This window comes from Mus musculus, chromosome 15 (genome assembly GCF_000001635.26).
Source record: "Mus musculus strain C57BL/6J chromosome 15, GRCm38.p6 C57BL/6J".
In the NCBI taxonomy this organism is placed as follows: domain Eukaryota; kingdom Metazoa; phylum Chordata; class Mammalia; order Rodentia; family Muridae; genus Mus; species Mus musculus.
The window spans coordinates 47,857,546-47,871,863 of record NC_000081.6 but is presented as its reverse complement, the minus strand read 5'-3'; the positions used below and the strand labels follow the sequence as shown (position 1 = coordinate 47,871,863).

Below are 14,318 nucleotides of genomic sequence, written 5' to 3'. Positions count from 1 at the left end.
CCTAGATCATTATGGTCCACATGTCCTGATGGCTATTCTCTCACAGTGACCTCAGGGCAAATTATCCTGGTCTCTCCATGTGGTCCCTCTACACCTTTCTCTCCTCATAGTCTTTTCTCTCTCTCCTCTCCTCTCCTCTCCTCTCCTCTCCTCTCCTCTCCTCTCCTCTCCTCTCCTCTCCTCTCCTCTCCTCTCCTCTCCTCTCCTCTCCTCTCCTCTCCTCTCCTCCCCTCCCCTCCCCTCCCCTCCCCTCCCCTCTCCTCCCCTCTCCTCCCCTCCCCTCCCCTCCCCTCCCCTCCCCTCCCCTCCCCTCCCCTCCCCTCCCCTCTCCTCTCCTCTCCTCTCTTTACCACTCCTTCTCTCCTCCTCTCTTTCTCTCTCTCCCTCCCTCCCTGCCTCCCTCTCCCCCTCCTCCACCCTTCCCCCTCCCCCTCTCTCTCTGCTCCCTCCAAACCAATCTGAAGAAAACCCCATATTCTCTTCTGCTCAGCTAATTGGACAATCAGCTTTTTATTGCCCGATCATAGGTAATTGGGGAACATTCTTTACACTACATTGATGCAGGAAATGGCTCAATAATTATGACAAGGCTAACACAAGGCCAAGATATCTGGGCACAAAAATCAGCAACTGAATATAAAATGCACAAAGCTATTCCCAACAATATGATTCTGTGATATTCAAATGGTAAGATTCTACCCCTGATTTCCAAGAGTATTTGATCATTTCCTAATGTCCATTTTCAAGAGTTACTAAAATCTTAGTGTTATGCAAAAGTCCAACTTAAGAGTTTCCTCTGATACTGACAGAAACTTGTACCTGTAAACTCCTATAAAATCAGACTGGGCCATTTCCCTAGCATACCCTAATACTCAAGACTTCGTAGATTTGTCTTCCTTAAAGACTGGACATTGGCAAGACACAAACAAATTCTTAGGTAGGATGTAGCATGTATGGCCTCCACCCAACCCCTCACAGCATATTCATTCTTAGGGAAGACATTTTAAACATAGACTTGACCATCTATTGCTTTCAACATCCCATCTGAAGCCCAGTGTTATCATCCATTATATAATCCTCACACCATACTGAGCCTTCTCTGTCACTCCTCAATTTTTCCAAATTATTTCCAAAAACTTTTAACAAGGACTTAAAACACAAGCAATCATATTTAGCTATAGCTATCACTGTAATTCCCTGGTGCCATTTTCCTATATTCTTTGGCATAGTAGTGACAAATGTTTCAGCAAAAACAAGATAAAAGAGTAGATTTGTTTTATTTTTTTTTTATTTAATATTCTTGACAATAGAGTTGAGAGCCTTACAAAGGCTAAGACAGCACAGTGTTAGATTCAGGCATTTTAATTTGTTTCCATTGTGAAAGATGACTCTTGTATCTAAGTGTATTTATCAAGCCAGTTTCAAATTTGCAGTCGTTCTGGATGGGATTCTGAGAAAATGGAAAAACAGGCATACACCATCATGCTTAGCAATGAAGATATAATCTTTTTAACTCTGTTTCAGAAGATTCTCTTCAGAGTCTCTTGACTGCAAACTCATGAGACTTTCCATAATTGTAGAAACTTGGGTGTGGAGGAACTTTTTTTATTATAATGTGGAAGTAAAAAGGGGGGCCCTGGGGAAGAGGGGGGAGGAAAAGACCCACACCCCACATGAGTTCCACCTATTCTCTGGCCAGCCAGGCATGGGAGGGCTGCTAACTACCTTCCACTCATCTCTGGGTAGGTATTCCTCTATCCTACTCTTCATAGGGTGGCCAGGGGCAGCCCTACCTGGGGACCCCAGAGCTACCTTGCTAAAGCCACCAGGGGTTATAGGAGAGAGGGATGAAGGAAGAGGTTCCCAACACTGACCAGAGTGAGTGCACAACAGATTTTGATGGAGCAGAGACTCTCTATGGTTTAAGAGCTTTATTATAGAAATGCAGGGGGAAAGAGGGAAGAGAGAGAGTGACAGAGACAGAGACAGAGACAGAGACAGAGAGAGAGACAGAGAGCAGACAAAGAGAGGGGAGAGCGGGTGAGAGTGAGGGGCAAGAAGTAAGAGAGACAAGTAAGAGCATAAGAGAGTGAGGTGGAACAGCCCTTTTTATGGTCTTTACTGTTGCTAGGTAACTGGGGAGGAGTTTAGCCTGAAGGTCAGAAGCTTAGGCCATTGCCTATGTGACTATTGACCATAATTCTCTTGTGGGGGCTGGGGGGGGGCGGTAACTTATGTAGGGGCCAGAGTTCCAAGAGCATGAGTGAACGCTTACCGTGTCATGAAGGTGAATTATGACCATAGGGGTTCAGAACTCAGCTCAACTGGAGACCACCCTGCAATTCCCCTCATTACACATAAATAGTAAATACAGAAAAGGAATACAGAAAGGGGTGAGGACATTCCGTAGTCTCTAAAGTCAGGCCTGTAGTTAATGCAGGGCATTTATGGATCGAGCTTGAGGTTTAATTAAGACATCTATACAGTTTAAAGCTGTTCGCTTTTATCTGAGGCAGTCTCTTAGCTACAGTCTAACTTAACCCAACTTCTCCATCATTCTGTCTTTCCATGTTGCTGCACTGCCCACTTCAGCTCCATCTGGTCTCCCTTCTGCCTCCTTCTATATTTCCCTCCATCTGCTGAGTCGCCTCCTGCCTGGAGGTCTGCCCATACTTCCTGCCCCATCTCGTCAGCACTTTCTAATGCAAAAAGACACATTTAAGTATTAACCAATCAATAGCAGAACAACTCCCTTTCCATCTCTTTGTGATACCAGTTGGCTCTGAGGACTGTGTGACATTCCCCCATGGGTAGCTTTCTTTTTAATATGGTACTTTCAGGGAATCATCTTTTGATCATGTGAGGAAAGACAAACATTTACGTGTAGACGGTGTATAATGGGCTAATGTATTGAGAGGATAATACCAAATATTTAGTCAGCACTTTTTTCTACCTGCACAGCAACCAACAACTGAAAATACAGGGACACATTTTCTTATGGTATAAGTCATCCCAATATATAGTAGCCTACTTTTCCTAACTAGGTCCTATATCTTAAAGTTTCCATAATTTAATAATATAAAAACAGTGCTATGGAACCAAGAAAGTATGGTGAAAAGCAGTTCATATGAAAACTATAATTCATAATAATTTTCATCTCCCTAACCTCAAGTGTGACCAAATATTCAACTCTAAATGTATGGCTTTAAGTACATTATCTATCTATCTATCTATCTATCTATCTATCTATCTATCTATCTATGTATAAGTTCGCATATGCAGTTTTGGTCTTTGCATGACTTATGTTTCATTTTGTATAAGATCATAACAGTTGATTTATCTTGCCACTTATTGCAGAGTAGTTTTATAATTATAAATATTCTATGTAAATATATGCTACATTTTATCTATGTGCCTGTGAAAATCAAGTCTGTTTCTATAACTTGGCTGTTGTGACTAGGGCTGCAAAGAATGTGGAAATACTGTCTTTTTCAGATTCTGATTTCAGGTCTTTTGGTTAAATACCCAGAAACAAGTTTGCTGATTCATATTGTTGCTTTAGTTTGAATAACTTGGAGTAACCCCTTGCCATACTAGCTACACTATTTTTCCCTTTACAGAGTATAGAAGATACCTAATTTCTACCCATTCTGCCAATGCTTCTTTTACTTTAGCATCATCATAATAGTTAATGGTTATATATCTTTGTAATTTTTTAACTGTCCATGTTAGTCATTCTGTAGCGCATACTTTGGTCATTTGTATATCTTTCTTATATTCCTGACTCTTCAACTCTTGGATCCATTTTTCTGCTTTTAGTTGTCATCTTGATGTGCAGCCTAAACTGTTCTCAAACTAAGTAACCTCAGACAATTACTCACTGGGTAACAGGCATCTGTGCTGGGATCACAGGATGCACAAATAATGAGGAAAGGACCACCAAAGTATATAATGAGCAAAAAGCAACTTTATTTACCATGGAAAACACTTTTAACCACCCAGGGACAGTGTTAGGCTCAAGAGGTGACAACAACAGCCTTGAAGAGCAGGGCAGGAACAGTTTCCTTTTGAAACATAAACCTAGAAGCAGATGTTCAGAAGACAGTAAAGAAGGAGTTTGTAAATTAAGGATTAGTTCTGAAGCCCAGGGTGTGGAAGATAGCAGAATGTTTGTACCAGCTCAAGGTTATTCCAATATAGTAGACGTTTCTAAAGTTCTATGCAGCTCACAGAGGCCAGGTGGTTTTTACTGTAACTGAAAAGAATGTAGGGTTTGAGGATCTGCAGTAAAATGAGAGAGCAGACCAATGCCTGGAATTTCTCTGTACTCTTCAATCCCTTAAATCCTACCATTGCAAAATATTAATATTGTATCACACCTACAAGTTATTATATAAAGTTAATGCCCTATACAGGTAAATGAAATAGTCCCTAACATTTTGAACGATAATGGGTGTTGCTTGTGTTCTTGCTTTGGTTCACATATCAGTGGTATCAGTGGGATTAAGACTTTAAGGGCTTCCATTGATAAGTATCTCTTAAGAGCAAGTGTACTACTTGGTTGAACAACTACTTGTCAAAATAAATGAATGCATACAAATTGATGAAAGATGTTTCTATGTACAGAGATGTATTTTAGAATACTATCCTTGAGTTTGGCTTTCCACAACATGCACTAAGCATCTTTGTTCCTCTCCTGTCCTACCTCTCTGTAAGGGTCCATGATTCACCAAAGAACTATATCTGGGCCTCAGATAGTATGCAAATGCAAAAAGTGTTTTATTCTGTAGAAGTGTAGCGCGTTGGGCTCTCTCATCTCCAAGAGGTAGAGACAACCAATTGGTCTCAATAGCCCAATTCAAAGCACATTAGGGTTTTCAGGGGTATGGGACTTTTCTCTTGTTCCATCTCTAGGGACATTCCAAAACCACTATGTGTGTGTGTGTGTGTGAGTGGGGGGGGGGGGGGGGGTTGGAAACTGTTGCTGGGGAAGTCTAGAAACTGCTGCTGACTCATTGTCCTTGCCTTAGGCCAAGTAGCAGGTCAGCTTCTGAGGGCAGGGCAGTTTCTGACTAGCTGCTTGAAGCCTGGATTTATTTTTTCTAGTAACTGACTTGCCTGGGCTTGCCTAGACTTGCCCATTTCTTAGGACCACACTCCTGAACTGTCAATTTAAAGCCTGTCATGGAGTCAGCCTAGCCTTCTCACCTCCATGTACTGCAAACTGACTTACAGGATCACTCATGTATTCTTAAAACATAATGTAACTATGAAAGAATGTGGACTTAATAATTCTGTTGAACATCCTTTTAAAAACTGATGGAACATGTATAAAGCAAAGACTCAAACTAAAAAAAAAATCTCCAGAGAATAATCCACTTTTAGCTCACCATGTACATTCTAAATGTTTACTATTGATGGGCTTTCTCTTCCTGGTTTAAGAAGTTTGGTTATTCAACTCAACTTCATTATAAAGGACAATATGAAATATATTGTCAGTTTTTAGTTAATGGAAAAAATATAAAACATAAAAATGGTAGATATCAAGGTAAAGACTTGTTATAGCCATATTGGATACATGATCTCGTGGAAGACACCATGACCTTACAGGAAGAATTGTAGATATATACTACAAAATTAAAATGTATACCTATTAGTTTTAATTTCTCATTCGAAGATCTATAATTTTATAGAATTGTATATATATATATAGTTATTGCAATAGAATGTTACACTTTATCTAATCCCGAGAAAGACAGGTAAAATATTTCTATGCCAGATTATCAGATAAGGCAGCAAAAATCTATAGAAATGGAAGAAATTGAATAATAGCCCTCTCTTTATGCAATATAGTCGGCCTGATGCTTCTAATTATATTGCTTATCCAACTGCATTAAATGCAACATCGTGTGTATTTGAAATAAATCAAATATTTAAAGAAAAATGACACACAAGAATCAAGGAGTGTTGTGAATGTGCTTATTCATTATTATTCTACCCAGTGCATTTTCAAGACAAAAATAACTGTGGTTATTTTGCACTATTACACAACTGTAAGGAAGATATCAAATTTGCTCAAAAGCCTAATAGTTATTCATATCATAAACGAAAAATATCTATGCTTGTTTGAGTTATATGAGATGAGTGTTTCTATTATACCTTCTTAGACATAATGAAAGAAAGGTAGGAAGATAATACATATTCTTATAGAAAATGTAAAATGATAAGAACATGATTATATATAGAAGTAGTTATTGATCTTTTGTTCTCATATCTTCAGGTTATCTATAATATATTGAAACAAATTAATATGTAAAATAAATATTTTACTACATAGTTGAAATGCGTGCAATGTTTTAAAATATGACAATGTAATCAGTCACATTAAATAATCAACTAAATTTTGTATTCATTTACTCATTGACACAATTCTCAAGTATTTCTTCTTTGTTCAACTGCTTTATCTCTTATAGAATCTTTTCTTATTTGAAAAAAATGTATTTCTTCCTAGTACAAAGTTTTATATGGTAAGGTCACATGTACTTGATATCCAAATACAATAGTTCTCAGTGGATTTGGTGCATTGATAATATCAAGTGTAATCAGGTGCTTTAAAACAATTTCTACATAATATATACATTTTCTCATTGTACCATAAATTATTCTATAATAATGCATGCAGAAAGATTCACTTATATATAGATGGTGTCAAAGGGCAGCTCTGGAATTTTTCCTATAAAATATCACTTATGAAATGTGACTATAAAATTATAATAATTTGTAAGTCTATTTATTTCCAGGACAGGTAATGAGAATGTTAAATAAAGAAATAAAATAGATTCAATATGTTTGGTTTTAGCACGATAAAAGATGGTGCTCTTTGAAAATAAGCATACGCCATAGGCAAAGTATTTCTAACATTTGTAATCTCCAGACAGAAAACATTATTCTTTTAGAAACAAAGGCTGAAATACTTGGCTAAGAAATGCTGTTATTAAAACAACCACTCAAAAGAGTAGGGCAGGTACAATAGCTAAGCTGATTAAGCGCTTGCCATAAAAGCATGAAGACCTTAGTGTGAACTGAGAATACAAGTAAAAGTACACAGTATGGTAGCATGTGGTCATTTTCCCAGGACAAGGAAAGAAATTATAAACGGATCTCAGGAGCTCGTGTCCTGCTAGCTAGTTGATTTTGGGAGAGCCTGGCCAATGAGAGGGAGTGAATTCAAAATGAAAGTAGGGGATGTCTCAGAAGTGACTGCTCCACAGATGACTGGTTCTCCTCTGGTACCTACATGTACAGTAACATGTATATGCAATGGCATATACACATGGACCCTGTACAGCAAGAATATATACAAGCATACATGTAAAAGTCAAAATTGAAAAATTAATCTTTTTATTTTTGTCAATGTCTAATCTAGATTTTTTTTTTGAGATTTTAAAATTATCTTTAATCTTTTTTTTTTTTTTTTACAGGCCAGTCATTATCCAACTCCCAGTCTGTTCTCAGACAGGACAGTTCCTCATCCCATTCCTCCATCCCAGGAGGATGTCCCCAACCACACTTCCCTGACCCTTCCAGGCTTCCTCACTCCCTGGGCCTCAGGTCTCTCAAGGGTTAGGTGCATCTTTTCTTACTAAGGCCAGATCAGGCAATCTTCTGCTGTATGTGTCAGGTCCTTTTACCAGCTAGTGTATGCTGTCTGGTTGTAGACTCAGTGTTTGAGAGATCTCGGAGGTCCAGGTTAGTAGAGACTGCTGGTCTTCCTATGGGGTTGCCCCCCTCCACAACTTCTATCATCTTGTCCTTCATTCAACCACAGAGGTCCCTGGTATTAGCTGAATTAGTTGGTTACAACCATTGGTTGGGTGTAAGTATATGCATCTTTCTCTCTCAGCTGTTTGTTAGGCCTCTCAGAGGGCAGCCATGCTAGGCTCCTGTCTGAAAGCACACCATAGTATCGGTAATAGTGTCAGGCCTTGGAGCCTCCCCTTGAGATGAATCCCAATTTGGGCTGGTCAGTGGACCTCCTTTCCCACGGCCTCTTCTCTATTTTTGTCCCAGCAGTTCTTTTAGTCAGGAACAATTCTGGCTGAGAGTTTTTGACTGTGGGATAGTAGCCCCATCCCTCCACTTGATGCCCTATCTTTCTATTGGAGGTGGATTCTACAAGTTTCCTCTCCCCACTGTTGGACATTTCATCTGAGTTTCCTCCCTTTGAGTCCTGAGATTCTTTCACCTTTTAAGTCTCTGGTACAGTCTAGAGAGTACCCTCCCTGCCCCCATCTCCCATCTCCCGAGGTTGTATATTTCAATTCATTCTGCAGACCCTCAGGACTTCTCTCCTGTCTCCTCCCCCAATACCTGATTATGTTCCCCTTTTCCCCTCACTGTCCCCTGTCCCACCCAGGTCACTATTTCTTATGGTAGAAATTTTCTTCTCTTTAATTCATTTCTAATGAAATTAATCCTCTCTAGTTAAAACATTGTAGAAGGAACTGTAATGATATCTGGAGAATATGAATTTTGTACATATAACATTTTGAATTTTATTTATATTTTTATTTTCAAATCAGAAAAGAGAAAAATGTCATAACTTTAAAATGTTTTCACATCATAAGGTAAGGGATTTATTGAATATCCAAGTAAAAAATTTAGACAGTTCTATAAAATATTCTACAACTCAGGGTATTTTTGGATATAACAAATATTAATATCAAAGAAAGAATATATAAATGGGATATTAAAACATTAGCAGAGCAAAGACACATGTTTCAGTTAAATGTGAAACAGTTTGAAGTAAAGTAATTCAGAAAGAAAATAGAAACAGTATGTGTTACTACATTATAAGTCAGTATACTATTTTCAGATAATACTTTTATACTTTTGTATGTAACAAAAATATTTAAAAGCTTACTTGTATAAAATTCTGGGCTGGTGAGATGGCTCAGTGGGTAAGAGCACCCGACTGCTCTTCCGAAGGTCTGAAGTTCAAATCCCAGCAACCACATGGTGGCTCACAACCATCTGTAACAAGATCTGACGCCCTCTTCTGGAGTGTCTGAAGACAGCTACAGTGTACTTACATATAATAAATAAATCTTAAAAAAAATAGAATTCTTATTCTATATAGGTTTTCTATATATTGTGCTAAAGAGAAGATCTAAGAGGTAATTAAAATGTATATCATAATAGCAAATAAATGAAATCTATATGTTAGCATTTAGAGTACTATGCTTCAATATAGGGAAAAATAGTATTAAATAAAAATTACCAATCCTTAATAGCTAATTTCTAAAGAAAGTTATAATATTAAATAATTGTTCATAATAATAGTAATTATTTGACATTTCCTCATTTGTAATTCCCTAGGAGAAATACCATAAGTGCTAAAATGCTTATTTTCTTCATTGGTTATTTCTATTAATTCAGAGAAAAGGAACATTTGGTGCTAAAATGATTATAATTTTTCCTACTTATAAACACAGAAGGTAACCAGTATGCATTCAAATGTCAAATAAATAAGGATAATAAAACAATAGCATCCCTACAAAGCAATTATTTCTGTAGGAATTTAACTGATTGCTTTCAGAAATCCTGTAATTCCAAGTGTATATGGTGGGGAGTTCTTTGGTATTTCATTAACCACCTTCATTCTCTGCTTTGCTTAAAAATCTTACTCCTAATTTGTTTATTAACCAAAAGAAAATGAAACAGTAGGGATTTGCCACCTCTTTCCTTTCAAGTCAATTAGACCTCAAGGCAAATGCATATTGTCACATAAGTATTAGCCTAATGGAAAAGCTGTCTTATTTGAGATAATTTGTCTCATTTAAATGATTAAGTCTAGAAAATTTGACAAGAAATATACATTGTATCCTCATATTTACCTATGACCAAAAACATCCTAATTTGCATTTTAGCATTTCTATTTTGTCTTGTATGCACATATGTATATATAAATGAGAATATTTCTATCTTGTTCTATATGTACATATATGTATACATATAAATATAAAATATATGAATATAATATATTATTGATATATATTTGAGAATATTTATCACAAACTAAATAAATTTTGTGGATATAGAATTAAGACAGTAAGAAAGTCTCCTATTAATATTTACCCTTTTATATGTTTTTAAAGTCTATTGCACATTTCTTTAGATATCACTCATTCCAAGAAAGCCATCCTAAATAAAGCTGTTGAATGGATGTATCAAACATCCTCCTGTAGCTCTAGATGATACATTCAGTTTCTATGTTGTGAGTGGTTGCTTAGTTCTTTGCTAAGGAATGTTAATGGTTGCTACAAAACAACTGTACTTAAAGGTAAAATCAATTTATATCTTAATTCTCTTTGTTCAGTATTCTCACATAGGGGTTCTCTCATTACTCTGATTAAAAAAAAATCCTTTCAGAAATAACTGTCATGAGAAAGCGTTAATATGTTAAGACTGTGTTTGAATAAGACCAACAAAATTTTCTAGTTACAGATATAATATCTCTTCTGAAAATGTGTAAATGTTTATTATTATTGGGAAGGTGAGTGTTTGAGTTTCTGGGGCAGTGATAGTTAAACGAGGACACTCTGGTGCTATGAAAGTAGACCAACAGGGGTTTAAGTCATGTTATGTATCTTTTTTTTTTTTTTCTGGTAAATGTAAGAACGCTTATTTAGCAGCCCTAAATTTATCTCTATATTGAGGACATAATAGCAGTTGGTTCACAGAGATTTTGGAAGGTTAAAGGAGCTGTATGTTTTAGGTTCCCTGGCCATTGCTTATACTGCCACTTTATTAGTAAAATTAACCAATACCTTTGAGACTCTGGGCACTCAACTAGCTTTCTATCAGAGTAGTTCTAGAAGGCTAACTAGATTTTATATTATTATCAGGGATTGGTAAAGTGTTGCTTGATTTTTTACTTTTATTTCATTATACAATTGAGAAAAAGATAAACATAAATTTACTTTAAGAGGTAACAGTTTTAATCTTAAAAAATCAGGTGTTTAAAAATTAATACTTAAAAATACCAAGAAAATTTCGTTTGCTGGTGTTACTGAGCATTAAGAGTGTGTTAGAGTCAATATCATGCTGTCATTTTCAGTTTCTTCCTTGTTAATGTTGTCTTGATGCCTATACAACTAAGTCAACATATTACAACAAATATGGGTTTCGATGTTTTATTCACATATAAATCTATTAGATAGATATTTATAAGGTGAAACAAGCTTGGTGGATGGTTACATTTGACTACTCTTTTAATAGGTAATTTGTCTAACAATATCTTATTATTTATCTAACCAGTAGACCTACATATCCCACTACCCACATACCTTTATATCCATATACTTTTCTGCTACAGACATAAAAAATAAAATTCATCAGTATCACCAGTACAAGCAAACTTGATGGTTGTTTAATTCCTCTCTTAAGTTCATTACCCAAATCTTCCAAGAAGTATGTCACGGAGATATAGTACAATGTCACAACCAGAATTCTGACTTTGATGTAATTCATCAAGCTTAGATTTTATCAGTTCCACAAGCATGTATGTATTACACATATAGTAATTATATATATGGATATACACTTCTGTGACTACCATCATAGTCAAAACTCATAATACTATCATTAAAAGAAGGCATATAATACAATGAATCTCTCCCAATACTCTAACCCTGTCAACAAACCAATTGTCTATTTTCACAAATTAGTTCAAAAATTATATATAAACACAGACTAACAATCCATAATTTTGATAGCATACTTGGTGTTATATGCATGACAACTTCTACGACATACAATGTATGTGGACTCTCTTCTGGCTAATGCCAACTGTCACCTCATATTATGAATTTTCTTCAGCTTAAGAATTTGGGGGAATAAATCCCTCAGTGTACATAATATTTTCTGGGTTATAAAGCAAGCATATGTTAAATTCTATAACAAATTCCAGCAATCCTTCATGGAGGGCCATATTCTTGTTTTATTTCTGTTGCTGTGATAAAATACTGAAACAAAGAACAACTTAGAAGATAAAATGTTTCCTTTAGCTCATAATTCCATGTTGCAGTCCATCATTATGGAGAAGTCACCATAACAGGAAAGATGTCATGTCACATTTTCAATCCTAAACAATTATAGAAAATGTATGTATGCTCCCTTTTTCACTTGCTTATGATCAGCTAGATTTTTCCAATCTATGTGGCTTAATATCACCTGCCTAAGGGATGGTATAATCCCTTGTGGGTTATACACCCACCCCTCACCCAAAACATGCCTGTAGGCCCACTCTATATAAACGGTCCCTGATTGAGACTCTCTTTCAGGATGATTCTAGGGTATATCAAGTTAACAAAATTAAGTGTCACGATGCAATAGCATCCTTTCGCCCTCCTGGCATTGTGTGGGTAATGATGAAATTTACTCTAAAATTTTGTCAGCCTTTAGTATACTCACTTATGCAATTCATTTTAATTAACACTAGGAAGTCTCATGTGATATCATGAAGGCCCACTGTTTTTAATTTTCATTTGTAAGATAATGTTCAGTATATTTTCACATTATATAAATCTCTCTCCTTCCCTCCCCCCTTTTCCCTTCCTCCTCCCTCACCCTTCGCCCTCTCTTCCTCCCTTCCTCTGTTCCTCCCTCTCCCTCCTCTCAGTCGCTGATGTAAGCTGGATACCTCTCAAACAAGTATTTTCTATTTTCTAAGCAGTGTTCTTTTAAATCCTTTCACAATGACTTTCACATAGTGGAATCATTGGTTTTAAAAGTCAACATGACACAGCCTAGAGTCATCTGTAAACCTAGAATCATCTACAAAGAGTGTCAGTTGAGGAATTTTCTGGATCTGGTGCAGGTCAAACTGTAAGCATTTAGTAGGAGACTGTGTTCATCGCCTTAATTGAGTTGAAATGAATAACTCACCATGAATGTGGACAGCATCATTTCATGAGCTGGACACAGAACTGCATGACTGTAGAAATCTGGGATAAGTAAGAAAGCAAGGCTGTATCCATTTTCTCTTTACTCTTGACTGTGAATGTGGTATGACTCACTTCTTGAATTCACCAAGTGCTGGCCAGTATCCTGAAATTTTAAGTCAGGTGTAAACCCTTCTTCCCCTTTAATTTTTAAATTTGTTTCTTTCCTTTTTTTTTTTTTTTTTTGGTTTTGTTTGTTTTTATGTCAGGGTATTTGGTACAGCAAGAGAAAACAAGCTCCAACATAGAATACAGAAATTTATTAGGATGTCTAATATTTAATGACACCAGTGCTATGCTACTTCTTAGAACAAGCTAGAACATAAATTATTAGAGAAATACAAAAGCATTTTAAAATAGATTTTTGAAGTTAATTCAAGCATTTTAAAATTTATTATTATTCTTTAATCTTTTTTTTAAAATTCCAGTCATTATCCCCACTCCAGTTTGCTCTCCTCTTGTTCCTCGTTCCATTTCTCCTCCCCTTGTCTCCAAGAGGATGTCCCCAACCCACCCAAACCCACCAGACCACCCCACTCTTTGGGGCCTCAAGTCTCTCGAGGGTTAGCTTCATCTTCTCTCACTGAGGCCATACCAGGCTGTGCTCTGTTGTATATGTGTCGAGGCCCTCAGATCAGCTAGAGTATGCTGCCTGGTTGGTGGCTCAGTGTCTGATATGTCTCAGTTATCCAGGTTAGTTGGGACTCCTGGTCTTCCTATGAGGTCACTCTCCTCCTCAGCTTCTTCCAGCATTTTTTAAAGTCAGTTTCCTAAAAAAACTTACATAGGAGGAAAGTTGTAAAGATTAATCCTTACAGGTTGAAACTGTGAAAGTGATTGTGATAGTATAAAACTAATGTCTTTCTATCTTTTGATAGGTTCAGTTGCAACTGCCTGTCGTGATCCAGGAGTCCCCATGAATGGGACACGGAATGGTGACGGACGAGAACCTGGGGACACTGTTGTCTTTCAGTGTGATCCTGGATATGAGCTTCAAGGACAAGAAAGAATAACCTGCATTCAGGTAGAAAATCGATACTTCTGGCAGCCCAGCCCACCAGTCTGTATAGGTATGATTAAAGAATAATTAAAATTTTATAAAATATATTGCAATGACTAAGAGCTGGCATTGATGTTATTAAGCACTATCTTCAAGAAAAGTTGTTTATTTTAAGATTTCAGAGTATCTCAGAGGAGTATGTGTGTACCCAGAATGTACAAACTTAGAAAGGATAATTTCTAGTTTCTATAGTTAAAGGTTCATAATTTTATTATGTTTTGAACAGCTCAAAAGTTTTAAAATGTGATTAGTCA

General features: G+C 36.6%; 1 protein-coding gene across 12 annotated transcripts in view; it reads left to right on the top strand.

The window, feature by feature from the left end:
- Positions 1-14,318, top strand: part of Csmd3 (CUB and Sushi multiple domains 3) — a 1,211,921-nt gene that overhangs the window by 920,695 nt on the left and 276,908 nt on the right. For all 12 annotated transcript variants that reach the window (XR_001781523.2, XR_003951374.1, NM_001081391.2 and 9 more), the window contains one exon: positions 13,883-14,074. Coding sequence is in view for 10 of the 12 variants with exons in the window: in NM_001081391.2 (NP_001074860.2) it covers positions 13,883-14,074 (192 nt within the window). In the remaining 2 variants the exon portion in view is untranslated. The remainder of the gene's footprint in view (positions 1-13,882; positions 14,075-14,318) is intronic.